This window comes from Triturus cristatus, chromosome 4_1, assembly GCF_964204655.1.
Source record: "Triturus cristatus chromosome 4_1, aTriCri1.1, whole genome shotgun sequence".
In the NCBI taxonomy this organism is placed as follows: domain Eukaryota; kingdom Metazoa; phylum Chordata; class Amphibia; order Caudata; family Salamandridae; genus Triturus; species Triturus cristatus.
The window spans coordinates 329923464-329950780 of record NC_140585.1 but is presented as its reverse complement, the minus strand read 5'-3'; the positions used below and the strand labels follow the sequence as shown (position 1 = coordinate 329950780).

At 48.7% G+C, this 27317-nt stretch overlaps 1 protein-coding gene across 4 annotated transcripts in view; it reads left to right on the top strand.

Annotated features, from left to right (window-relative positions):
* Window positions 1-27317, top strand: part of DDX11 (DEAD/H-box helicase 11) — a 652402-nt gene that overhangs the window by 253634 nt on the left and 371451 nt on the right. For all 4 annotated transcript variants that reach the window (XM_085652300.1, XM_085652298.1, XM_085652299.1 and 1 more), the window contains exons 11-12: window positions 1453-1499; window positions 26867-26946. In XM_085652300.1, coding sequence (XP_085508426.1) covers window positions 1453-1499; window positions 26867-26946 — 127 coding nt within the window. The remainder of the gene's footprint in view (window positions 1-1452; window positions 1500-26866; window positions 26947-27317) is intronic.

Genomic DNA, 27317 nt, shown 5'->3' with positions numbered 1-27317 from the left:
AATTAAGCCAATACCATTAAGTGGAATAATGCTAGCTCGAATCGGGCGGTCTTGACCGCAGCAGGATTGATTTAGCAGCAGTGGTGACTGGGAACACAGTCCCAGGTCGGTGGAGCTAAACGGCTGCAGTGGGGAGTAGCGTAGTGACCAAGGTTCAAGGGCTGCTCACACAATAACAACGTAGATGTATATGGGGACCAGGAGGAGAGTTAATTTAGCAATCTAAAGCATTACTCCTGCATAGGAGTGAGTGGGATGGGTGGAGTCTTTGCTATGCATTGTGATTTTTAGAACAGTCTTTTGACTGTGTAGAAACTCTTGTAATGAGCCATATCATTAGACAGCTCATTCCCCACTCTAAATTCATTTAATAAGTCTAGCAGGTCTTGCTAACAAAATCGAAACTCACAGATAACATTTGTCATGAGATTGAAAGTTTTAATGATTTCAGACAATTTTACCTTTGTGGTATGAGGTTCCTGCTGATAGTATTGATTTCAAGATGCTGCTTGATTTAAAATCCTTGAAACAAATTTGGATTAAATTAAACCTCCGTATGGGTAATGAGTCGTGGAATAACTACCATATCTGGGAGTTCTGTTAGGTACCAAACAAATAACGACTTTATATATATATATTCTGTTTTTGCAATAGTTTTGTCCCTAAACATCCTGTTCTTAAATACCAGCTTTGCATTATCAATTTTGGTCAAGCCAAACTTCCCTGAAAGAAAAGTGTACTTTTGTTTGAATATACACCCTCCGAACCAAATGCCAACTTTTTTAATTTAATAAATCTAGATGTTTTGTTTCGATATACAGTAGTGTTTTTGTGCGCCCATAAACTGCTGCCCCACAATGGGCAGAATCGGTATCACATGTCCATGTTGCCTCCCTTATGCTCGTGGTAGCCAGCAAATGTTGGCAAATGATGGTGATGCGTGCCAGAAATAGTGAGATGCCACCAGTTGTCAGGGGTAACATAATATCACGAATGCTCAACTTAACCCAAGAAAAGAGTAATCTTGTAATGATTAGAATGCTGAAAATATGCCATGGAGGACGACCATGATACATATGCTAAGAAGTTCTTGGAGTGATGCCTCTGTGGCTTGTGGTGGGGATACACTTGCATTTCCCTAAAAGGTAAGCAGCCACTGGGTATAAACACAGCTAGATATGTGAAAGTTAGTAGGTTAATGGACTTTCCTGAGCATTTGATTTGGCTGATGTGAAGGAAATTGATGCGATGGCAGTGTGAAACCTACTTTCTGTAGTCTATTTACAAAATTTCACAAAGTTTCAGATTCGTATTTTACCAGTTAGTGTACATCATGGAAGGAGACATGGCAAGTTTATCATCTAACTAGGTTGATGCTGTATTTCTATATTTATTCCCCCAAGTTCCCTTGTAAAGTGCTTTTGTAATATGTGTCCTGTTTTATATTTGCAGCTTTGTCAAACCTACTCTCAGCTGTTACAGTACATGGAAAGATACAGGTACACAACCTAATTATTATGATTATCAGAATTTCAGGAAATATTTTTAGTATGTGTTTCATATAATTGAGTGGCTTGCATTTTACTGTTTATCTTGGTTTTTATTATTATTCACTAGTATAACTGCATTTGCCTTGGTAAATCTTGTTGCAACTTCCTTTAATTTCATTGTCCCTGCTGCATTCCAAGTACCATCTAATACCACTGGGTTGAAGAAATATGAAATACTTTTTATTCTAAGTGCTGACTAAAAATGAATTTCTCTTTACAAAAGTGATCTAGTCTTTGATGGCACCAGATATCAGAACTTGAGAGTTGTGATTTCTTAGGATTGGAGAGGGCCCTCTCCCCACAAAAGTGACCTCCTAGCCTGTATACTGTAGAAGACTAGAATTGCGCTACCGAAGGTCAACCGGGGAAGAGGAAAGGCAGGCAAGATATGTTCTGCCGAAGAGATGGCACTGGGTCTTAGAAGAGCCAAATGCCGTATGCTAATTGCAGCTCGACCTGGGTTTGCCATTTAAGGTCAAACCAAGTAATTTCCTGGCCTCTAGAGACAACTACAGAAGAAGCGCCCCACTGGAAAAAAATGGGGGATGAATTATCGCTCCAACAGTTACAATTCTGTAACCAGTCCCTGGAATCTGATGTGGTGCCCGTATGCTGGAAAACGGCTATAGTCAAACCATGGTTGTTGGAAATGGCCCTTTTTGCAGGGTCATCCCTAAACTTTTTGCCTTCCTCCTATATTTTTTCTGATCTGTTTGTGTTGATTTTATGACTCTGGGCACTTTACCACTGCTGATCAGTGCTAATGTGCATATGCTCTCCCTTTGTAAATATGACATGTGAATTGGTATATCCATGATTGGCTTATTTGGTTTACCTGTTTGTCCCTAGTAATGTGGCCTGTGTGTCCCCAGGGCTGGTAAACCAAATGCTGCTGGTGGGCCTGCAGTGCTGAGTTGCGCCACCCACAGAAGCAGTGTGCTCTGCGGTTATGTGTATTGGCTGTCTGGAGTTGGCGTGACAGGGCTGGGGAATTCCAGGAGACAGGGTGAGGTGTCCCAGTGGTGAATAGAGAGATCTGCATCTAGATGGGTGGGAGGAGTTGCACCTGGGACCTGAATAGGGCTGTGCCTTCCCTCCATGATGCTGGCTCCACCTCCTATGGTGCATCTGATGTCTCTGCCCTGCACCCTGAAAGGAAAGAAGCAGCCTGGTAAACAAAGTGCTCCAGGACTGAGCAGAACTGGTTCTGGCTGGGTTCAGTGACTTGTGACTCTTTGGAACAAAGACTTTTGAGGTATAAATATCTGTGCTGAAACACCAACAATTTGTATTGCCCCTGGATTTCAAGACCAACCTCTGTCCGTGGAACTGAAGAAAGCTGCAGGTGAGGACTGTCTTGGTGCTGTGTGCTGTTCCCTGGATTGGCCTGCAGTAGTTTTCATTGGACTGGAAAAAGGAGGGAAAAGGAGCTGTAAGAGAACTTTTTAATCTTGAACCTGCAATCACCCAAGGGCTAGAGAGAGAGCTAGCCCCCTGACTGAAGTCTCAGGACCAGTAGACTGCATTTCGTTGCTAAAGCCTCAAAATTATCGCTAAAGCCTCAAAATTATCGCTAAAGCCTAAAAATCATCGTTACACCTACAGAGCGTAAAGAAAATCATCGCATCGCTGCAGCTGAAGGCTCGCTGGCCTGATCATCGCCCCGCACGTTTGCAGCCAGAAAATCATCGCTACAGCTGCTGATCGTAAAGAAAATCGTCGCATCACTGCCGCTGAAGGCTCGCTGTCCTGATCATCGCCCGCACGTTTGCGGCCAGAAAATCATCGCTACAGCTGCTGAGTGTCCGTAAAATCGTCGCATCGCTACCACTGAAGGCCCGCTGGCCTGATCATCGCCCCGCATGTTTGTGGCCCGAAAATCATCGCTACAGTGGCTGAGCGTCCGGAAAATCGTCGCTAACTCCCGTTAGCGAGCGGCCGTGACCAAAGCGTGAGGAAAAACATCGCTAACACGTCGGAGCCACATTTCTTGTGGATTATTTGACAACATTTCAGAACTGTGAGTAAAAAGGGTCGCAGAGACCATTGCCCTGAACTGAGCTTTACCTTCCCCCTTAGAACTATTTTTGCAGCATCCAGAGAGAACTATTTTTTTGTACAGTATTGTGGTTTCCTTGTTATTTGGTCTTGTGATAAGCCTCTATATAAAGCTAACTATTTTTTGATAAACTACCTGTGTTGTGTCCCTTTGTAGTGTTCCTCACTGTATTTGCTGTGTATGATCATCAACACTTTACACACTACCTCTGAGATTAGCCTAACTGCTCGTGCTACATTACCACAGGGTGGAGCAGGGGTTGTGAAGGGGGTGCAGCCCTTCACTCTGACTTAGAAAGAAGGGTCCCTGCTTGGACAGTAGCCATCCACTGCCAACCAGAGACCCCCATTTCTAACATTGGTGGTCAGCGGTGGGGATCTGGACTTGCGTTGGTGACCGCATACAGTAATTATAGTGTACACTACTTTTGAAACCTTTATTACAGAAGTCAAAAGAGTTACAAAGATGGGCCTACAACCTTCGGGCCGGCCGCTAGCAAACGATAAGAACATAGAGTACAAATGAGAAACACACGCTGCAGCGAGAGAGAGATCACAGGAGTTAGAAAGGAAAAAACATTAGCGGCCACACCGTCCGGACCCCCCAGATGGCGGTTTCATTTTTATGTAAAAGATAACAAACAAATCCACAAGGCAGCAAAAATCTAAGCAACAATATGCGCTCCCCCGGGGAGGACCCTACCGATACACAGGAAAAGCGGGGGGGACAGGCCAGAGTGGAGACAAAGCGGACTCCGTACCCAGAACCAAAGAGACAAGGAGACTAGGGAGACTGGGCCAGTGCCAGTTCAGGCATCAGCGGCGGGGTACAAATTCCGCCACGGTAGGAGTTCCAGGGGCCCCACACTTTCACCCATTTCCCAGGCTTACCTCTCGCGACATACACCACTTTTTCCCGAAACATACACCAATCCATGTTGTCCTTCCATGCCGAGATCGTAGGCGCCCTCTGGGAACCCCACAGTTGCGCTATGTCACGCTTTGCCACCATATAGCCCAGAGTCACCCACCACGTCTGCGGCACTGAATAGTCAGTCGGCTCCCACACATTTAACAGACACCTCCTCGCCTCAGAAAGGAGCGGCACATGCGTGACCGCCCGCAACACCGCATGCACACCACGCCAGAATCGCGCCACCTCCAGACATTCCCACAAAATATGGACGAAGGTCCCCAATGAACCACACCCACGCTTACACAACCCATCCACGGAATATCCCATACGCAGCAAACCCGGCCCCGTAACATAAACCCTATGGAGTATTTTGAGCTGGACGAAGCGAAGGTGGGCCAGTATGGCCACCTCTTTCGGGGAGGCCACCGCAGACACCCAGTCCTCGTCGTCCAGCTCCAATCCATCGGGGACCCACGCCTCACGAAGGCTAGTCAACAGTCCCGAGCGATCATTGATGAGCTTTTTATAAATCAAGGAAATCGTGCCATCCGGCACATGCCCATCTAGCACTCTATCTTCCAGAGGGGAGTACTCCGGGATGGAGGCAACATCCGGGAATACGGAGACCAGCGCGTGACGGACCTGTAGATATCGAAAGTACTCCCTGTCATGCAACTGGAATTCCGTCTGCAGCACATCGAATGTCTTGAATCCCCCCCTCGTCCAGAGATCGCCCACCCTGCTGATGCCTATCATGTCCCACTTCTCAAAACCCTTCGAGGTCCACAGGGAGCCCAGCCGCTCAGAGGCATACAGTGGCGTCGCCCGGGTCAAGCGATCCTTCCACCCCATCGCCAAGTTTGCCGCTTGCCACACCCGTACCATGACCCGCGTAGGGCCCGTCAGACGCGCGTTGAGCGATCGAGAATAAAGCGCCCGATGGTAGTCACCACCCGGCAGTAATAATTTATCCATCTCAAAGGCCGGGTTTAAAGCAGGCCCGTAAAGGCCGTGGTTTATCGCGGCCAGCTGGGCGGCCCAGTAGTACCACGGGAGTGTCAGCTTCGCAAGGGCGATACGCGGTCTCCCATCCCAGAACAGCTGGCGCTGCAAACTCTCTACCTCGCGAAAGTAGCGCGCCGGGACAACATCCATCGTGTTCTGTAAAGCATATAGGAAACGTGGCAGCGACATCATCTTAAACAATGTCGCACGGCCGAGCGACGAGAGCGGCAGGCGCCTCCAACGCGCCACGTCCTCCTTCAGGCGCTGAAGGGGGGGGAGCAAATTTTGTTTATATCGGGCCTCAGCATCCAGGGTAATGTATATACCCAGGTATTTAAATCCCTACGAGGCGACCTGGATAGGGCAGCCCCGCGGCAGGATAGGAGTCTCCCCGGAGAGGACATACACACAGGATTTAGCCCAGTTGATGACTAGGCCAGAATTACGGCCAAAGGAATGCAAAACATCCACTAATACAATCAGCGATTTACGCGGGGAAGCAAGGTATAAAAGGATATCATCCGCGTAAAGAGATACGCGATCCTCATACTCAGGGGTCCAACGGAGACCACGAATGGAAGGTTCCCACCGCAGCCACTCCGCCAGGGGCTCCAAGGCAAGCGTGAAGAGGAGCGGCGACAGCGGGCAGCCCTGCCGCGTACCCCTGCCCAGCTCAAACGGAGCCGACACTCTGCCGTTCACCACCACCCGTGCCAGAGGTCCGGAGTATAACAGTTTCACCCAACCAATGAATCCCGGGCCAAAACCAAACTTCGCCAGCATCGCCCAAATATATGGCCATTCAAGCGTGTCGAACGCCATAGTGGCTTCCAAGGACGCCAAAATGGCCGGCTCTCGCATGAACGGGACCCGCGCGAGCACCCCATGCAGACGCCGCAGATTAAGCGCGGTGTTGCGATGAGGGATAAAGCCGGACTGGTCCTGGTGAATCAGATCGCACACCACGCTAACCAGCCGATTAGCCAGCACCTTGGCGAGAATTTTGGGCTCCGCATTCAACAGAGAAATGGGCCTGTAGGACGTGACCCGATCCCGCGGCCTCCCCTCCTTATGAATAACCACGATAGTGGCCAGACGCTGGTCCAGTGGGAGGGAGCTCGCCGAACGGGCCGCGAGGAACATAGCGCGAAGATGTGGCGCCAGCGTATCCGGTCGCAGCTTGTACAATTCGATGGGAAGGCCATTAGGACCCAGGGCCTTGCCGGAAGCGACCGACCGTATGGCGAGGGCAATCTCCTCAGATGTAGGGGCGGCATCCAACGACACTTTATCCTCGTCCGAGAGGGAAGGCAGCGCAATGTCTTTAAGCAGATCATGGGAATCTTCCTCCGAACAGGAAGATACCGGGGAATACACCCCACGGAAATACTCAGCGAAACATTCAACAATTTCCTCCGGCTCAGTGACACACACACCATCCAGTCTCTCAATCGACGGGACAACTCGACTCGCTCTCTCCTATTTATCCAGCCACGCAATCAATTTACCAGCCTTATCACCCACATCATACAATCGCCCTTGTTGCTCTCTACTCAGGCCCCTGGCTGCCTCCGTGACTAGGGCCCTGTAGTCCGCCTGTTTGAGTCAGAGAGCATGCAGTTTATCATCCGTTACCCCACACTCCAGATCACCCTCTAATTCAGTTATCTCAGTTTCAATACGGGTCACCTCCACCCGCCCGCGCCTCCGGGAATGGGAAATGAGGGATAGGGCCTCCCCCCGGATCACCGTCTTAAACGCCTCCCACAGAGAGACCGCAGACAATACAGACCCCACATTATCTTCAAAATACCGCTCCAGAGATTTAACCAAATCTGCGCGAATTGTGGGGTCACGCAGATACCAGGGATTGACCGGACCACCCTCCCCTCACCCCTCGGGACAATGTCGAAATGCAGCAGGAGCGGGGAGTGGTCCGAAATACCCCGCGCCAAATGTCGTACCTCCCCAACCCTTCCCGCCTGTGCCGCTGGCATCAGAACATAATCAAGCCTAGAAAGACTGCCATGAGCCCCGGAATGAAAGGTGTACTGTATCTGCGTAGGGTGTTTCAGCCGCCAACAATCCACCAGACCCAATGTATCCAAGAGGCCGGAAAGCCACGCTTGGGCACGGGGGAGATCTCTAGTAGGGTGACGGTCCTCAGTACCGGAAACTACAGCGTTAAAATCTCCCCCAACCACTCCACATACGTATTTGAGGATTTATTTTTTATTTTTTTAGAATCTATTTTTGATTACGAGTGCCAGTTGTTGACACAATGGTCAAGGCCAGAGTTGTTGACCCAGAAGAGTTCTTCTGGGAAGAAGAGAAGATAGATACCTACACGTCCAAGGAGCTAAAATTATTTTGTGAGAAATTTACAGTCCCTACCACAGGGTTCACCAGGAAAGAAAAATTCTGCGAGTCACTGAAGGCCTGGCTAGCAGCCAGGGATGCCCCTAGGAATATGGGAGAGCCTGTGGTGGAGGGAGAGAATGTGGATGAAGTGATTGAGGTAGTAGGTAGTAAAGCGCTTTCCAGCCCGGGCACAAGTTTGTCGGCGTGGGGTCTGTCCCCAGAGGAGATGGAGGACAGGGAAAGAGAGAGACTCCATAATAGGGAGATGGCTTAGATGCAAATAGAAGGTCAGAAGGAGAGAGACCGTGAGATTAGGAAGATAGAGCTTGAAATGATGAAAATGAAGCTTGAGCATGAGAGAGCATTGAGGGAGCTGGTGATTAAGGCAAAGAATGGAGAGACCTCCAGTCCCTCTGGTGGCAGCATACCAGTAGTACAGACAGAGAGCAGAGTATACATTCCTAAAGAGGTTGTTAGGAATTTCCACAAAAGAGCGCAGATAGCAGTAGAGGAGAAGTTAGCTTGGGAGGGTAGATTGTTCCCCAAGCGCAGTTTTAATTGTCTGGACTCACCAGTGAGGGTGAGGTCCAGTGGTGGCAGCAAAATTGAGTTATGTAATGATGACAGGGTAGTACGCCCACCCCGAGAGGTGGCACCTGACCCGAAGGAAGAAGGGGGTTGATCTACACCAGGGGATTCAAGGATATGAGGTAGCTCCATTGGTGTGCAGTGTCCCTGAGGTGGATTGGGGAACTAGCGCAGGGGCCCAGAGTCCTAGTGAGGGGAAGGACACCCTACCGACTCTCGATGTGAGGTTCAGGGAGAGGGGTTCCCCCGTCGTTGAAGTCCTGGTGTATGAGTGTGAGAATCGCCCAGAAGAGTGTGGGTTGAGTGATGGAGACTGTGATGTAATGTCTCGCCCATTTCAGGAGAGTGGTGTGGCACAATCCAGTGACTCACATATGTGGTACATATGTGAGGCACTGGATTGTAAGGTGAAGGTTAGCACCTGCGTGGAACTGTGTAATCCAATTGTGGGAGAGCATATTGTGAGTTCCTATTTTCGAGAACTAAACCAACACCAGTTGGAGCGCGAGTTCCCTGATCCTAGGGAGATGGCACAGGAGGCAGATCTCTGGGTGAGTACCAGAGGTTCTGTAGAGGCATTAGGGAATGACCCTAATAGGAGTGGTTCAGAGGTCTTCCAACCCAGAGGGGTGGGAGAGGTCCGGAGTGATGCAGCTAGGTCCCCTTGTTGTGAGGAGGTTGTAGGGCCTCACATCCTGTCTCGAGGGAGCAGGAGTGAGACTGGGATAGGTCCCGAAGTGCCCCCACCTCAGTCTCCAGTACTGGATGGTTCCATGAGGGAACACCAGGTAGAGAAGATAGTCTGTCCGGATGGACAGTCAGTTGTGGGGAGTCTCCCCGTGTTAGGTGAGCTGGGAGTGCCCGTAGTCAGGCCTCCATCAGATCTTGTGTCTGACCGTACCACTCCTAGGGGGAGGGTGCAGAAGTCCAGTTCGAGCGTTGAGAGGGGGAAGGAGCCCCCAGTGGGAGAACCAGTGGGTCAGGGGCCAGTCAGGAGGGCTTAGCTCCAGAGGAATGACCATGACCATGGTGACACCACTTCTGTCCTGGGAGATCTTCGCGCCCTATCAGGTGGACAGGGACCAGGAGATCTGCGCCAGGCAGACTGTCACGCAACACAGGAGTTCTGTGTTACCCTCTGGGAGGGTGTTTGTACTCCCCAGGAAGTCCTGGTTCGCCAGGCAGTTGTTCAACCGTGGGGGTTGGTCCCTGAGTTGGGAAGTCAGGTCCAGGTGTTGTCTGACCTGGAGGGAGGGACAACTGTAAGCAGTGTCCCGACCATTTTTTTTTCTAAGAGCACCACTCCAGGTTGGAGGGTACAGTATGCTGGAAGGGGGTGCAGAGGGAGGAAGTCCTTGCCTCTGAGCCCGGTGCCACCTGAGGGGTTTTCCAGGTTGGTAGATAGTTTGCAGGGTCAAGGCCCTGAACTGGTGGAGGGGTATGTTTCCCTTAAGGGGGGGCCTGTGTGCTCCCCAGGAAGTCCTGGTGTGCCAGGCAGTCTGTTGCCCAACTCTAAAGGAGTGTGTTGTCCATGGGGGGAATGGGTGTACTCCTCCAGAAGTCCTGGGTTGCCAGGCACAGGTCCAGCCTAAGGGTACAGACCCTGGGTTGGAGGGCCAGGTCCAGGGTGTTGCTCCTGACCTGGAGGAAGGGCAACTGCTAACAGTGCCCCTACCAGTTTGTGTTATGGGGGCCCCTCTCTAGGTGGGAGGGTGCAGGGCCCCAGTAAAGGGGGCGGGGAGAGGGCAGCCTCACCCCTGACCTCCGCCCAGTCTCCGGTCCCGCCGCTGGGTACAAGCCCAGGGCTGGTGGGTCAGTGTCAGGGTATGCCTGACCTGATGAGAGGGAGAGTGAAAAAAAGGTGCCGGTCTTGAGCTTCTTCCTGAAGGAGAGGTGGTCTTGGGGTCAGGCGCAGGTCGGCCGGGAGGGAGTTCCAGGTCTTGGCGGCCAGGTAGGAGAAGGACCTTCCTCCAGCAGTGGTTCTGCGGATGCGTGGGACGGTGGCGAGGGCGTGGCTGGCGGATCGGAGGTGGCGTTTGGGAGCGTAGAAGTTGATTCGGGCCTTGGTCGTGGAGAGCTTTGTGTGCGTGGGTAAGGAGGCGGAAGGTGATTCTCTTGTTGACCGGGAGCCAGTGCAGGTCTCTTAGATGTCCGGAGATGTGGCTGTGACGTGGGATGTCGAGGATGAGTCTGGCTGAGGCGTTCTGGATGCGCTGGAGTCTCTTCTGGATCTTGGCGGTGGTTCCGGCGTAGAGTGCGTTGCCGTAGTCCAGTCGGCTGGTGACGAGGGCCTGGGTGACGGTCTTCCTGGTCTCTGAGGGGGAAACGAGGAAGACGTGGCAACAGAAGAGTACAGTGGGAGGAGGACAGGCCAGGACCGAACACAAGGAGCAACTCCAGGGACCAACCACAACCGGGGACAAGCACAATGAGGGATTAGTAGTAAACCTAACAGACATAACCCTCACTACAGATGAGATGTCAGTCTTGGAAAGAGGCCTTGGATTTGTTCCAACTACCCACCTAGACAAATTCCAGTTACGCTGTGAACTTGGGGAATTTTTTAGGAAAATCAGACTCAAGGTTTTCTTCCAAGACAAGGAAGAAGTCATCAGTGATGGAGAGTACACTGATTTGAGACTTAAATCAACCTTCTATCCACCCTCAAACATGATGCCTCCAGAAGTATTAGCTTTTGAAGAAGCAGTTGCCAAAGAAGTAGAAGAATTACAACCCAGAGTTAATGCTTTTAATAACTTAAGTAACAAAGAACGTATGGCCTTGACAAAATTAAAAAATCGTACAGAAATAATAATCAAACCCGCTGACAAAGGGGGTGCCACAGTCATCCAAAGTTCATTGGCATACAAGACAGCATGTCTCACTCTGTTGGCTGACACGAAATTCTACAAAAAAATCAACCGAGATCCCACAAAGAAACTCAAGACAACTATATCAGTTCTGACATCAGATGCACTTGGGAAGGGATGGATCACTAAAAAAGAACACACGTTTTTGAATCAAGAGGAACCAAGAATTCCGCTATTCTACACCATCCCCAAGATCCACAAGGGGAAGTTACCTCCTCCAGGGAGACCTATAGTATCAGGAATTGGCTCGGTTCTGGAACCACTCTCCCAATATACTGACTGGTTTTTGCGCCCTCTGGTAAAACAGATAACATCGTATGTACAGGATACAAAACATCTCCTGAATCTTCTGACTAACATTGAGTATGACCCAACAAATTGCTTTCTAGTATGTCTAGATGTGGAAGCGCTGTATACGAGTATACCCCAGACCGAAAGCATCGGAGTCATTGAACAACTCCTAGAGAATGAGGAATGGCAATGGACTGCACCAAAGGAATGGATCATTACGTTAATGAGACTGGCACTAACGGAAAATTTCTTCAAATTTGAATCCCAGTTATACTGGCAAATCCATGGAACTTCTATGGGGAGCACCTTTGCTCCTAGTATAGCATGCCTATACATGAGCCATTTTGAGAACCAACATATTTGGAATGCTAACCCATACACTAATAACATCTGTAAATGGTATCGCTATATTGATGATATCCTTATGGTATGGCGAGGCGACACTCAGAGCCTTTCAAACTTCACCCTATGGATTAACGATCTTAATCCTCATTTACGATTCACCATCAATAAAGACAGAGAAACCATTCCTTTTTTGGACATCAACATCATTGCTAAAGATGGCACATTGAGCAGCTCGCTATACACCAAACCGACTGACGGAAACAGTCTGTTGAGATTCGACAGCGCCCATCCACGATCTCTCAGGGAAAATCTCCCGGTAGGAAAATTCCTACGTATACGTAGAAATTGCTCCGAAATCCGAGATTACAAAAAAGAGGCAGAAACACTCACAGACAAGCTTAAAGAAAGAAACTATCCAATTAAAATAATTGAACAAGCCAAAAAAAGAGCACGGAACACTCCTAGAGAGGCCCTGCTTGAAACTCAAGAAAGGCAACAACCCCAGAACATGATCTGTGTTACCACATTCAATTCGTCCTCAAATGATGTAAAAAAGATTATAAATAAAAGGTGGCCCATCCTCACCTCCAACAAACTCTCATATGACAAACCCATGTTCTCTTTTAAAAAGAACCGTAGTCTGAGAGATACCCTGATCCATACAGACACTTATGGTAATGTGGGTGACGTCCAAACAACATTATGGAATACACCACCAGTGACCGGACATTACCCTTGCGGGTCCTGTGTAGCCTGTGAATTCACCAGACCAAGCAAAACACTCGAACTTGGCCTAAACACCCCCTGGGAACAACGATCACATACCAACTGTAATTCTGAAGGAGTTATCTACCTCATCAAGTGTCCATGTGATTTGACCTACATAGGCATGACCAGCCGCAAAATAAAAATTCGGATAAGCGAACATAGAAGCACCATCAGACGTATAATCACAGCTACCAGACTAACACATTTCGTCGAGAAACATCATAAAGACACAGACATACGATGGACAATCATCAAGAAGATCAATGGTACCAGAAATCTACAGAAAAGACTCCTAGAGAGAGAACAACGTTGGGTGTATCGCTTGAGAACACATGAAAAGGGACTTAATGACTCTATACCGTGGAGTCAGCTTAATAAATAATCACCCCATGTGTCCACCACTTTACACCTTAACACTGAGTTACAGACACATTGTCTAAATGACTACTACTGATATTGTACATCCCCATCAACCCTTCACCGAGATGCCGGACTGGAAATGAATACTACCAGTGCGACAACAGATGCCATCACAGGTGCATCATTGCACCCAAGAAAAACGATCTCCAAATTTATTTTTACACGAGTTCATAACTGAACCAACCTATTCACCCCTGTTTTTGTTAACGTACTAATGAACAGCAATTTGCAGACTGCCCGCGTCGATGGACCTGCAGTCAATACTATATTAACATATACTATACATCTGGGCATAATTGGCTATTCCCATTTTTCTGCGGTGCTCGTTAATTATCGTTTTTTGTCCATTTCCCGTCCATACCGCTTTTACTACACACGAGCGCTTATACTTGCACTCGTATCCCATTTGACATTCCCCGGATAACGCCATCACCAGCCCGTTAGTATTAACCCTCATTACCTATACACAAAACTACAATTCCCATCGCCACTACACGCCGTGACGTATTACGTTACTTCCTGTAACCGAGGGGCGTGGTTCCAATCAGCCCGATGTTCCGGCGCGCTTTCCATGTTATTTATGCGCGACTCTTGCTTTACTAACTTGCGAAAGCCGAGGACCAGAACCAAACAGGTAGCAGGCAGGGCGACTGATCTTAAATAAGTAAGTAATTTGACCAGCGCGATGTCCCAGTTTCCTTGTGTGTCAGCACTCGTTTTTTGGCCCCACCGATTCGGAACGACATGCTGGCAGATTCACTCAGTCTGCTCCGTGACACACTCTTTCTTCACGGTTCCCCCAGGACCGCCCAATTTGGCCTTCTGGTCCTGTGAGATTCAGTCAACCTCCCCGATTTGGGTAAAGTATATCTGTAGACCTAGCACGAATGAATGTGTTGTATGCATGTGTAGTTTGTGTATATCTTCGTCATTTTTCACCTTAACACACCCGTAGTAAGATCTTGGTATCACCAGGAACATACACGTTTCTCATGTGCACTAGTATCTGGAGACACTGTGTGCACGCTATTTTCAAAAACAGACATCACGCTGTTATCGCTAGGATGCGAATCATTTCGCCACTCGCACAGTATGCCTGTCACAAATACAACGATATGTTACAGTCATTTTGAGTGGCACGACAGGAGGACACTCCTCCCTACGAGAGCATGCGCACATAGATACACGCATGTCCACTTGCGGTAACCACTATACCGCTCAAGGAGAAATGAACCAAGCGGCAACTCTACCGCTTATATTTTTATATGTTGTTTGTCTTTACTTTTCCTTTTCAGATGGAGCCTGGCAGTTGACATACATCCACTCTTAATCAAATCACGTGGAGCAGCTACTCTGCCCTCACCATACTGATAGGATAGGGACACCCCATTACGAGTAATTTCACTCACATAGGGGAGTTACTTTTTTGCCCTGAAGAAAGTCCTGGACCATTTTTTGGACCCCTTTTTGGACTGAAACATGTCGGCACTAGGGTCCTAGGACCATAATACTCCTAAAAGACCCATTTTATTCATTTTAACTACCCAGACAGACCCAAGAATAAAGGGATACTGGGGATCTGTCTGCGGTATTTTATCTAGTTAACTCCCTCTGCCGTAAAACATATTAAAAGCACTCCCAACACTGTGGTCGAGCCCACCCGGACTTCTAGGGGTCTGGGTGACCCGATGATGAAGCATGACACCACTAGGGTGTGTGAGGGTAACTTAAAGAAATACTTAGTTTCCCCACGACCACGGTTGTATTAGGCACAACCTTATCTTAGGAGTTCTCATTTCTCCCCCCCTTCCTTTATCTTGTTAGATCTCCTCTCAGATCTGTTAGAGTATTTTTTGTGCATATACTCTGTGGGGATCCACCAGAAGATCTTCCGAAGCATGCGCAGGATGTTGAAGCACGATGAGGAGACGGCGTTGACTTGCCTGGTCATGGAGAGGGAGGAGTCCAGGATGAAACCCAGGTTGCGTGCGTGGTCTGTCGGTTTGGGTGCGGTGCCCAGGGCGGGGGGCCACCAGGAGTCGTCCCAGGTGGAGGGCGAGGAGCCCAGGATGAGGACCTCCGTCTTATCTGAGTTCAGCTTCAGGCGGCTCTTCGTCATCCACTCGGCTACCTCTCTCATCCCTTCGTGCAGGTTGGCTCTGGCGGCGGCGGGGTCGTCGTTGGTCAGGGAGAGGATCAGCTGGGTGTCGTCGGCGTAGGAGATTATGTTGAGGTTGTGTTGGCGTGCGATGGCCGCGAGAGGGCTCATGTAGACGTTGAAGAGAGTCGGGCTCAGTGAGGATCCCTGAGGGACGCCGCAGATGACTTCGGTGGCCTCTGACTTGTACGGTGGTAGGCGGACTCTTTGTGTTCTTCCGTCGAGAAAGGAGACGATCCATTCCAGCGCCTTCTCCTGGATTCCGACGTTGCTGAGGCGCTGTACTAGGGTGCGGTGGCAGACCGTGTCGAAAGCCGCGGAGAGGTCTAGGAGGATGAGGGCCGCTGTTTCCCCGTTGTCCATCAGGGCTCGGATGTCGTCAGTGGCGGCGATGAGGGCGGTCTCGGTGCTGTGGTTGGCACGGAATCCGGACTGCGATGGGTCGAGGGATCCATTCGTCTCGAGGAAGGCGGCCAGCTACTGCCCCCTGCTTTCTAATGCCGCCGAGATTTGAGAGCCCTGAGAGGTATAGGGCCTGGGTCTCACCGCTGACTACTGTCAGTGGCAACGGTTGCTTGCTGTCTCTCTGTTGGGACACCCCTGTGAGCAAGCTTGGGTTAGGTGCTGCACAGGTGGTGTCCACAGGTGAGGGGAAGAGTTCCCTATTGGTTGTCGTAGTGGGCCCTGAGAGTGTGGACCAGGGGATCCCACAGGGTTCGGAGTGGCGTAGAACTGGAGTATGCCCCTGCAGTCGTGGGCCAGATCCATGTTCTATTGCCCAAAGCAGGGAAGCCCATCAAGGTAGGGATTGGTCTCCCCGGCGTTTTGGCTGGAAGGGGGTTGTGTTGGAAATGGCCCTTTTTGCAGGGTCATCCCTAAACTTTTTGCCTTCCTCCTGTATTTTTTTAAGATCTGTTTGTGTTGATTTTATGACTCTAGGCACTTTACCACTGCTGATCAGTGCTAAAGTGCATATGCTCTCCCTTTGTAAATATGACATGTGAATTGGTATATCCATGATTGGCTTATTTGGTTTACCTGTTTGTCCCTAGTAATGTGGCCTGTGTGTGCCCAGGGCTGGTAAACCAAATGCTGCTGGTGGGCCTTCAGCGCTGAGTTGCGCCACCCACAGAAGCAGCTTGTAAAGTGTGTCTCAGTGTCTGTGTGCAGTCTAGAACTGCCATCTTGTCTGTGAAGTGCACCCACTTCCCAACCCCTGAACCTTTCCTTGGCATGGGGGCGTGGCCGAGCCGCGAGCTGAGATGGCCGTGTGGTGTTGAAGCTCCGCCGTCGGCCCAGCCCAATCACGTATGTCCCCAGCATCCTGACGCGAGAAATGGACGGCGGGCGCTGCCGCTACACCCCCTGACCCCCCGGAGCACGATCCGATGTCGGTTGGGCCACGATTTCGTCGGCGGCGGCCTGGAGGACGATCGGACCTGGTGGCCTGCGGATGCAAGATGGCGGCCTAGATCGGCGATCCGGAGCGGCTTTCGGAGCGGCGGCGGCGGCGGCGGCCGGCACGGAGACAGGTACCTTGAGGGGGCTACGGGGGGGGGGGGGGGGGTTGGACACCTGGGCGCAGTCTGGACGTGGTCTGCCTGGCCTCCCCCACTGCTGCTGGTACGGGGCCGGCCGGGTGCTCGGCAGAAGGCCGGCGCTGCCGGGGCGGCTTCGCTCTCTTTTCTCCCTCGGATCCCTCGCTGTTTCGGACGAGCGGGGTCAGGGGGGGAGCAGGACGGCCTGCTCGTGGTGGAGGGGGGCGGGCTGGCTCCCGGTTTGGATCGGGCGCTTGGGTTGCTCCTGCCCCGTACTCCGGGCCTTCGCTGGGGGCGCCTTGTGATCCGTGTGCCGGGCAGTCTGGCCTCCTTGACCCTGCGCTTTGGCCTCCTGTTGCACGGCGGAATCCGATGGGCCTACACAGCTGAGAGCGGCGTGATCCCCTGCACCCTTGCCCGTTGGGAATGTTGAGGTGCCGCGTAGGGGATCCCTAGTCCGGCCCAGAGGGGGGGTCTCCGGGCGGCCTGACCTGCACACTGCAGCGACCCTCATCCGAGGCTCAGTGGGGTCGGGTTAAGCTTGGTACTGCGGGGGTGGCTGCGGCATCTGGAGACCCGCGCCGAGTGGTTGTGGACTGGGCTTCCTGGCTGATCTGGCGCCATTTCGACAAGTCGCCCACGCTGATCCATAGAGGGCTGGCTGGAGTCCAGTCGTATGTGCTGGGGCATGGGTCGTAGGGACCCGATGCAGAAAACGCTGTCGTTCCAAAAGCTGGCTGAGCACTCATCGGAGAGGACCCCCGAGATGGCGGCACAGGGCGGGGGCATGCCCGGTGGGTCGGCGGCCCGTGCCCTGTCTCCAGACTGGTTGCACGAGATGAGAGCTGGGTTTAGATCCATAGATAGTCTCTTTGACTCCTTGGACAAAACGCTGGAAGCAATGGGTGCCAAGATTCAGGCCCATGATCGGCGACTGGATGAAGCGGAGGCCAGGATTTCAGCCATTGAGGATGGCGCTGCGCAGGAAACCAAGCGAATAGATAGAATGGAACGCAGATTGAAAGAAGTGGCCATTAAGAACGAGGACCTAGAATCGTGTAGTCGTCGCAACAATGTACGTATTACTGGGGTCCCGGAGTCCACTGCGACGGGCCGGCTGGACGTGTTTGTGGAAAAACTGTTGACTGACATCTTTGGGAGAGACTCCTTCACATCGGGCTTTGTGGTTGAGAGGGCACATCGCTCCCTGGGGCCACGGCCTCAACCGGGGCTCCCGCCTCGCCCGCTGATAGCCCGCATCATGAACTTCCAGGACTGGGACACTGCTCTACGTCTAGCCAGGGAGAAGGGAGAAATATCTTGGCAAGGTTCTCATTCTACCCTGACTTCACTGCTATGGTTCAAGAGGCCCGTCGGAAATACGCGGGAGCGAAGGCTGCGCTCCGCAATCTCGGCCTGAAATATGGCATGCTCTACCCGGCGAGGTTGATGGCCGGGTTAGGTTATTTGACAATCCTACTGAGGTGCAGGACTTCTGTCGCGCATACAGGACGAATAAAAGCCCTCTACGGGGTGGCGGAGGTGGTCAGTCCCCCCCTCACAGTGGATCGGCGGCCAGCCAGGATTTGTTCACGGGCTCTGGGGTTGGGTGAGGCGGCGCCTATGTCTGAGCTTTGTTTATCTCATTTATTGCAGTATGGAGACTATGGACGATTTTTGTTAAACTGTTCTGCCTTGCTGGGTTGTCACCCTCCCTTGGTGGAAACCGCTGGGAATCATTTTGGCCATGATGCTCCGTTGGTTACTGTTTGACTGCAACTGTCGAGTCTGTTTGGAGCTCCTTTTTTTGTTTACAGGTTTGGGATCGCCTCACGTTTTTGTGGTATGGCTGGGCGGGGGGAGGTGGGTTGGGGCAGGTTGTTTAGATCTCAGAAACATTTATTGGTGTGAACTTAACTTGACGCTAACTGTTGGTGCTGATGTCCCCTGGGTCCCTCTGCTCTGTCTGATGTTTAGATGGCTCGTATAGGCTGGACTGAGAACCCCATAAACTTATCATTAATGTCTTGGAACGTCAGGGGCCTTAATAATCAACGCAAATGCAGACAAGTGATACATTATCTAAATCGACATCAAGTGGATGTTGCCTTTATCCAAGAGACGCACTTACACTCCACAAATAACGCCAGATTTGCGGCGTCCTGGGGCACACACAGGTACTTTGCCAATTTGAGTAACTATGCTAGAGGTGCGGCAGTGCTGATTCACAAGAGAGTCCCGTTTAATTTCAAGCAGTTTATTGGGGACAGGGAAGGGCGCTACTGCTACTGAGAGGGGTGATGATGGGACACGGGATCATCCTGGTGTGTGTGTGTGCTCCCAACACTGACTCCCCAGACTTCTTCCATGCGCTTGCCACCCAGCTCGCAACCCTGGAGCCGGCTATACTCCTGATGGGTGGCGAATTCAACCTATTGCTAGATGTGGGTTTGGACAGTGCCTCTGAGGCCGCTGACTCTAAGCCCAGGGCGCGGCGCGCCCTCGGAGAACTCTGTCGCCAATTTTCCCTGATTGACATATGGCGCAAACGCAACCCAGACACCACCAACTACACACATTTCTCTGGCCAACACAACACCTGGACTAGGATTGACTACTGGCTTCTTTCCCCAGGTCTATCCCCCTGGTTCCGGACTTTGAAGACTTTCCCTAGAACATATTCAGACCACTCTCCTGTTTTGCTGTGTTTGGATGTTCCTCGCCCTGACTGTTTTGAGCGACAATGGCGATTCCCTGGTAGGGCGCTATTGGACGACCTATTCTGTCACGAGGTCACTGAGGCGATTGAGCACTATTTTGCACTCAACACCGGCTCGGTGGATTCTTGGGCCATGCTCTGGGAGGGGTTTAAGGCATACATCAGGGGGGTTTGCATAGCGAAGCATGCTGGGGTCTTAAAGGCGTTGCGCACAACGCTCACTCAGCTGGAGGGGCAGTTAGAATCGATAGATGCGAAGGCGAGACATGCAGCGTCAGAAGACGTGTTTGCTAGGCGGCTGCGCCTCCTGTCCGACTACAGGGAGGCTGCGGATAGAGAGATCCTATATCTAGGCAAATACCACACTGCACGTCGTTACGGTGAGGGAGACCGGTCGGGGCGCACGTTGGCGCAGGCTTTGCGACCGCCGTACAGTAAGTCCTTCATAGCTGAGGTTTGGGGCGAAGACGGAGTGCTCCGTACGACACCCTCTGAGATTAGGGATGAGTTCCTGGCCTACTTCTCGGCACTTTATACGACCAGACAGAGTGATAACTCTTCGTCGCGGGACGACTACTTATCTGAAATCGCGCTAGTGTTTCTGGAAAAGGGCATGCAGGAATTCATGGCGGAACTCATAACGGTGACTGAGGTTCGAGGGGCGATTAAATTATTGAGGAGCTCCTCGGCCCCGGGCCTCGACGGCTTGTCAGGTGATTTTTATAAGGCATTTTCGGACCTGCTGGCACCCAAACTTATCGAGGTGTACGCTGAGGCCCTGGAGCGAGAGACACTCCCGCCCACTCTTAGCGAGGCAGTCATTGTTCTGCTTCCAAATTGAATATTGATTATAAGATTCTCGCCAAAATAGTGGCCAACAGACTGTCACAATTGATGGAGTTTATTATTTCGCCTGCTCAGTCTGGCTTCATACCCCACCGCTCGACTTCATTGAACTTGCGGACTTTATTTACAGTATTGCATAGAATAAACCCTGACACCCCCGCGGCGGCTATTCTCCTCGACACCGAAAAAGCCTTTGACTCATTAGAATGGCCTTTTTTCCTATCCGTAATGCAGCGAATGGGCATGCCGGCTGGCTTTATTGCCACCACGCGGCTCTTATATAGTCGTACCACGGCGCGACTACGTATTAATGGCACCTTGTCGCGCCCGTTTGCTCTTACACGCGGCACACGTCAGGGCTGTCCTCTATCTCCGCTACTGTTCATTCTCACCATGGACCCACTAATCCGACACTTTCAGGAGCGACATCTTCACAGAGGTCTCCAGTTTCGGACTGGTCCCCTGTTGGTCTCCCTCTATGCCGACGACACCATACTGTATGTCAGAGAGCCTCAGCTGAACTTGGCTACCCTGCTACGTGAAATACTTCGCTTTGGGTGCCACTCAGGGTTGGGTATCAACTGGCATAAGTCTATAATTTTCCCATTGACTAGCGGCACCTCCCCTTGGCAATGTGAGTTTCCGCTGGAGTGGTGCTCTGACTCGGTAAGATATTTGGGCATACACATACACCAGAGCACGGACGAAATTATCCGTCTCAATTATGGATGCGCGATTGCAAAGCTTGAATCGCAGGTAGACAGATGGCTGCGGCTTCCGCTTTCAATGGCGGCTAGAATCGCCATTATAAAAATGATAGTGCTCCCCAAATTTTTGTATCTCTTTAATAATATCCCCATTCCCCTCACCCAAAACTTTTTCGCCTCCTTGCGGTCCCAGTTGATTAGATTGGTCTGGGGAGGAAAACACCCCCGGATCCGCTGGAAGATTCTCATGCTTCCGCACGACAGAGGCGGCTTTGGAGTACCGGATTTGTATTTATATTATCTGATTGCTCAGTGTGCCCATGCCTATGCCTGGTATCACCCTGACGTGCGGATTCCATTTCTTCGTCCGGAGGCGGATTTTGTACTCCCGGGTCGCTTGTCCGCGGTATTGCCCAGGGGCGTGCCTAGAAGTCCAGTGGATATTCAAACGGTGTCCACCACCAGCTGGGCCTGGAGTAGGCTATTGCGCTACTTGGAACAGTATCAAAGAACAACCTGAACTAGTCAAGTAAAAGAACCTAACCTAGGGGGATGGGAGGTGTCAGAAAACAAATTGATTCTGAAATACACCAAATATAGAAAAAGGAAAAGATTGTCCTTTTCTTGAGTCCCCTCACTCACCAGGGTTTCCCCACGGTGACATGCTTAATCATTGGGGTCCTCCCAGTCCTCTACGGACTGAGGCGTGCTGCGACTTGCGAATTACGTAGGAGCACTAAAAAATCAGCCTATGGGTAGTGCAAGTGAAAGAGTGGAGTGGAATTTAAAATTAATCAGCTAGTGGGCCAAATAAACTTTATTGATGCTCTAAGCTGAAAAAGTTAAAAATGGGGTGATATGCTAAGGTCCCTAGTTATAATGAATAGGTGTGCCTAGCATATGGTCTGGTCAACTAGTTTCGAGCTTCCCCAGCTCTTCGTCAGGACAACACCGGGACCAGCCCAGTGAGACAGTGCCACTCCTAGTTAACCTAAATAAGGTGCAAAATGTGAGACGCTGCAACTGTAAGGCATGCGTAACATATGATACATACGTAATGTACGTCAGACGAAATTTTTTAAAAGACAATAATATGCCTCATGGTCAACGGAGGGGCAGTGGCGATCTTGTACATTTGTACACGGACAGCCACGCTTCTGAACACCTACTTGGGCCAACACCTACCGGACCGCATTCGGTAGGTGTTGCAGCATTTTTGTACAGTATTGTGGTTTCCTCGTTATTTGGTCTTGTGATAAGCCTCTATATAAAGATAACTATTTTTTGATAAACTACCTGTGTTGTGTCCCTTTGTAGTGTTCCTCACTGTATTTGCTGTGTATGATCATCAACGCTTTACACACTGCCTCTGAGATTAGCCTAACTGCTCGTGCTACATTACCACAGGGTGGAGCAGGGGTTGTCAAGGGGGTGCAGCCCTTCACTCTGACTTAGAAAGAAGGTTCCCTGCTTGGACAGTGGCCATCCACTGCCAACCAGAGACCCCCATTTCTAACAATGGTTAATGACAAACTGCAGTGGACTGTACAATTTTGGCCAATTACAGACCACTCGGTCTCCTCCCAATTCCAGTAAAGATACTTAAACAAAATATTTGCAAAATCCTGTCCCATCATTTGGAGAACCATTCATTGTTAGAGGAGGAGCAATTAGGCTTAAGACCCGGCCACGGCGCTGAGTCCGCTTTACTCTACACCACTGACAAAATGCGCAGGATGGTTGACAATGGACAGTTCAGTCAGTGGTGCTTGTCCTCCTTGACCTGTCAGCAGCCTTTGACACGGTGTTTCTGTAGGTGTTGGTGGTCTCGTGTCAAAATGGCTAAACTCATACTTACAAGATTGCTGCCAGACTCTGACACTGCCCCCTTACTGTTTTAGCTTCAGAACTTCTCAAAGTGGAGTCCCACAGGGCTCTTCACTCATTCTAATTCGGTTTGTCTACATTAACCCATTGATCGGGCTTATTAAAACCTATAAGATCAAGGTTATCAATTATGCAGACAATACTCAACTCATTTTATCACTTAACTATCAGTTTGACTCGATCAGTAATTTTCAGGCCTGCATAATGAACATCTCAAATTGGATGAGTGTAAATTCACTGAAGCTAAACTAAGGTAAAACAGAGCTTATTTGTTGTTCCTCCTGTAAAGTTCCAGTAGCTGTGCCCTCAAATATTTGACCTCAGTCTAAAGAGACTCCTCTTAGCGCCTCGGGGAGAAGGTCCGAAACCTTGGAGGAACGTTGCACGAACATCTTTGATTTGAAAAGCATGTTAATGGAGTAGTATTGGTCTGCTTTGCACTTCTTCTGAGCCTCAGAAAACCTTTTCTAATGTTAGCTGCTCAAGCCAAATCTCTTGATTGCCAGGTGTGTAGTGCTTCGTAGGTTGGATTATTATAATGCCCTTCTTTTGGTAGCCCCTGATGACCTGATTTATAAATTGGATAGAGTTCAGGTTGCCAAAGCCAAACTGACGTTAAATAGACCACATAATTCTTCTGCCGCTATTGCTTTTGAAGATCTTCACGGGTTGCCCATTAAACAGAGGATTCTCTTTAAATCGCTTTCTATTGTATTCAAAGCTCTCCAGAATAAGGGCCCAAAGCCACTGCAGACCAGACTGAGGAAATGCACCCCAGGAAGGCTGCTACATTCAGCTACAACTAATTGTGTTCAGGAAAATAGATTTAGAAGGGTGCATCAAGGAGGGCGTGCCTTTTTAATCAAAGTTGTGCAGAGCTGGAATAAGTTACCATCTCAATTAAGATTTCAGACTGACTTGCTCAAGTTCAAGAATGCCCTTAAAGCCTGGCTTTTTCCAAAATAACATTGATTAGGATGACAGCCGTATTCTCCTCCTTGTTGTTTCTTTTTCCTCACCCTGCCTTTTACCATTACTTTAGCAAAATTAGTACCAGGATACCAGTCTGGTCACAGTGCGCTCTATTAATACTGCATACAAATAAAAATTGACCATAAAAAGGTACAGGCCTTCATGTCTTCTCTTTTCTCTTTCCTCTGGAGTTAAATACTTTCTTAAATTCCCAATTTGCCTTGGTTTGTCTGCAGACGCCTCAGGCAGACAAACACTTTTTTTTTTTTTTGGGTGCTGCTGGTAAATATTGCAGGGGCCATCTCCTTGCAAATCAGCCATTTTTCTGCTGAGATTCTATTTGTAAAGATAAATCAGATGGTTTAAGGAATGTGGGTTATCCATGACTGAGACAAGGGCGTCTTTTGTCTCTTCTCTAAGCCCTTGGTAGTTGGCAGCTGCTGCCTCCTCTGCCCACGCCGCCCGCTCAGAGATTTGAGCACGACGGACAAACTAAAGCGAACTGAAGGCAAAGTAGACCAAGCCATTCGCACATACTGCTTTGACTTTGCTTTGCTGGGATGTCCGCTCATGTCATTACAGCAAAACAGAAGCATTTTCTTTTCCTGTGCAGCTGTCAGCATGTTTCCCATTGGCACACTCTGTAGGTAATGTTGCTCTCTGGAACATGCTCATAGCTGCACGTAAAAGGTTAAAAAAAATATAATCATCTAAACATTACTTGCCAAATAATTTAAAATAAACAGTTTTCATCCAAACCCCTGTAAACCCCATATCCTGTAATTGAAATGTAATTAACAATTTGAAACTTTGTTAAATATGGAAACAAATAATAGCAAATGAAATGTGTCACACTGATCAATTAAAATTAATATATAATTAAGAAATACATTACTATATTTAATAATATTTCACAATAACACATGAACAAAACATAATGCAATAAAACAGCATAGTACAAAACAATATTACAGTAAGCTATATTTTAAATTTGTATATTATTGTAAAAAAATAAATATAAAATATACTTACCTTCGATATTTTTGTATACAATATGTTTGTAGTTGCCATATTTTTGAGTTGATATTTAGTGGAAAGACTGATTTTAATACATCGTACATCTCACACAGTACAGTTCATCTGCAACGTCCTACTTTGAATATTTGCTTGTAAAAATATAGTCTAATTTAAATGTCCCTACAAATCATTGTCTGAGAAATTTTCTGCATTCCGTTGGTGCAGAGAAACACATTTTGTTAGAGAGCAAGAAAAGGCCATTGTTAGAAAAATATTACTGAAGTCTACTGGACCACAGTGATTTGCAGCAAATACTTGCCACTCTGTATTAAAATTACCCAATTTTACACACCAACTTAAGCCTTTGAAGAATAGCTTAGTTACCAGAACCACAAACATTGAAATAATCCACTTATATTGATTGTAGGTTTCTTAATTGGGACATGCTGATATTTTAGTAAGGCTGTGAGAAACATGGATTGTCTTTAAAAAATGATCTCATAAAGTTTTGTTATATGGTTTCAGGTAACGCGTGTCTGTTGATTACTTTACCCTTCAGCTCTTTTGTTTTCTGACATTTTTGTGGGCGGTGGACGATTTGCAAGCAAAGATTGTCAATAGGGCTGCAGGGGCTTAATGCAGTCTCCTCCAGCCCATGTGGCGCAATGGGGGGTAGGGGCAGATCTTCAAGGGTCCTCTATTCAGACCAATATTTGTAAGATTTGGGAGAGATTGGGTACCCCTCATCACATTCTGCAGAGAGGTCCACTCCCAGCATTTTGCATAATGCCATTATGAGACTGTCCGGGTGTGCATTAAGTGGTGCTGTGGTATTTGAGTTTTCTTGATGTTGCTTTCCTAAGGGAAAGGGGGTCTTATTTACAAAGTGCCAATCAACCCTGTCTGAGGGGGATTATATTACATCTTATTGCATTTCGTTTTTTAAATAAACATAATTTGAGTTCCATATGGTTGTACTCTTTAAGCTCGTATTATGGATTTGTACCACTGCCTGCAATTCACAACAGAGAGTTTGCAGGCTTGTTTGCTATTAAAGGAGGTTGATCAAAGTGACAAAGTTAAAGAACGGTTACAGAGAAGCTCAGACTCTGTCATGAAGTTAACTTGTAGGCTTACCGGACTTTTAGAAGTCACAGAGTTGCAGTGGAGCAAAAGTGGCAGTTCCAAAAATGTCACTTGAAGTGATTGATGGAGCTGGATTAATATGAAATATCAGACAATTTAAGATTAAGTAGATAGGGGAGTTTCCAGTGAAATTATGTGTAGCAGTAATTTGTTCAGTGCATTGCAGAATTCCGATTAGCTGCAAATGTTGCCTTTTCAGCCATTATTTTGCATGTAACTCACTTAAAACATATGTCTATATGTTTAATTTGCCTAATTCACAGTTTTGTTTAAGGTCACCCATGTAAACCTTGCTGTTTTCCCCTGACTGTTTTTGGCAAGTCAAACCTGTTGAAATGTATCAGGGGTGTGTTAAATACTGATTCTTCATATTATACCTGCCATTTCTAATTATAAGCCTTATTTGCCACATCCTGTACATGCCTCAACAGTTAATGGTATTCGGTAATTGGTGTGAAAAACCACCCACTATGTTCTGCACAACTCTTAATGAGGCCCTAAGTTATATGCATTCACACACAACTTTTCGTAGATTATACATATTACCCTAGCAATTGTATACACATAGTCAAATGTAATATTGTTCTTGTAGATGTCAGCATATATCTTTGTATGTAAAACAAATACGTTTCAATTGTAATAAACTCTTAGGAATTCTTAGTTTTTTTGGGTGATTGACTTACTGAATATCTGCTGTTTCACAGGACACGTCTGAAGGCAAAGAATTTGATGTATATTAAACAGATCCTTTATGTGCTGGAGAAGTTTGTAGGTGTGCTGGGAGGTAAGAGCTTGCCATGCACATTGATGCATGGTTCACATAAAATGTTATCAAATACAGTTCTACTAGTTTTTTTAATCAGTGGAGAAACTCCAAACACTAATAGATGCAGTGAAGTAACACTCCTCTTTTCTTTCATTGGTGACCCTCTTTCTTTTCTGAAGGATAGTTCTGTAATTTATTTGCTATTGTCAGTAGACACGCCCCTTCCCATCAACAATGCTATTCATCTATTCATCACTCTGCTCTGCGGTTAGAGTTGTCTGTCTTTACTGCATCGTCGAACATGAGCGTAGAGCAGTGTAGGACATACACTAGGGGCAGAACCAAGCTTGCCTTATGATTTTGTGAGTAATTTTACTGCCAGGTACATT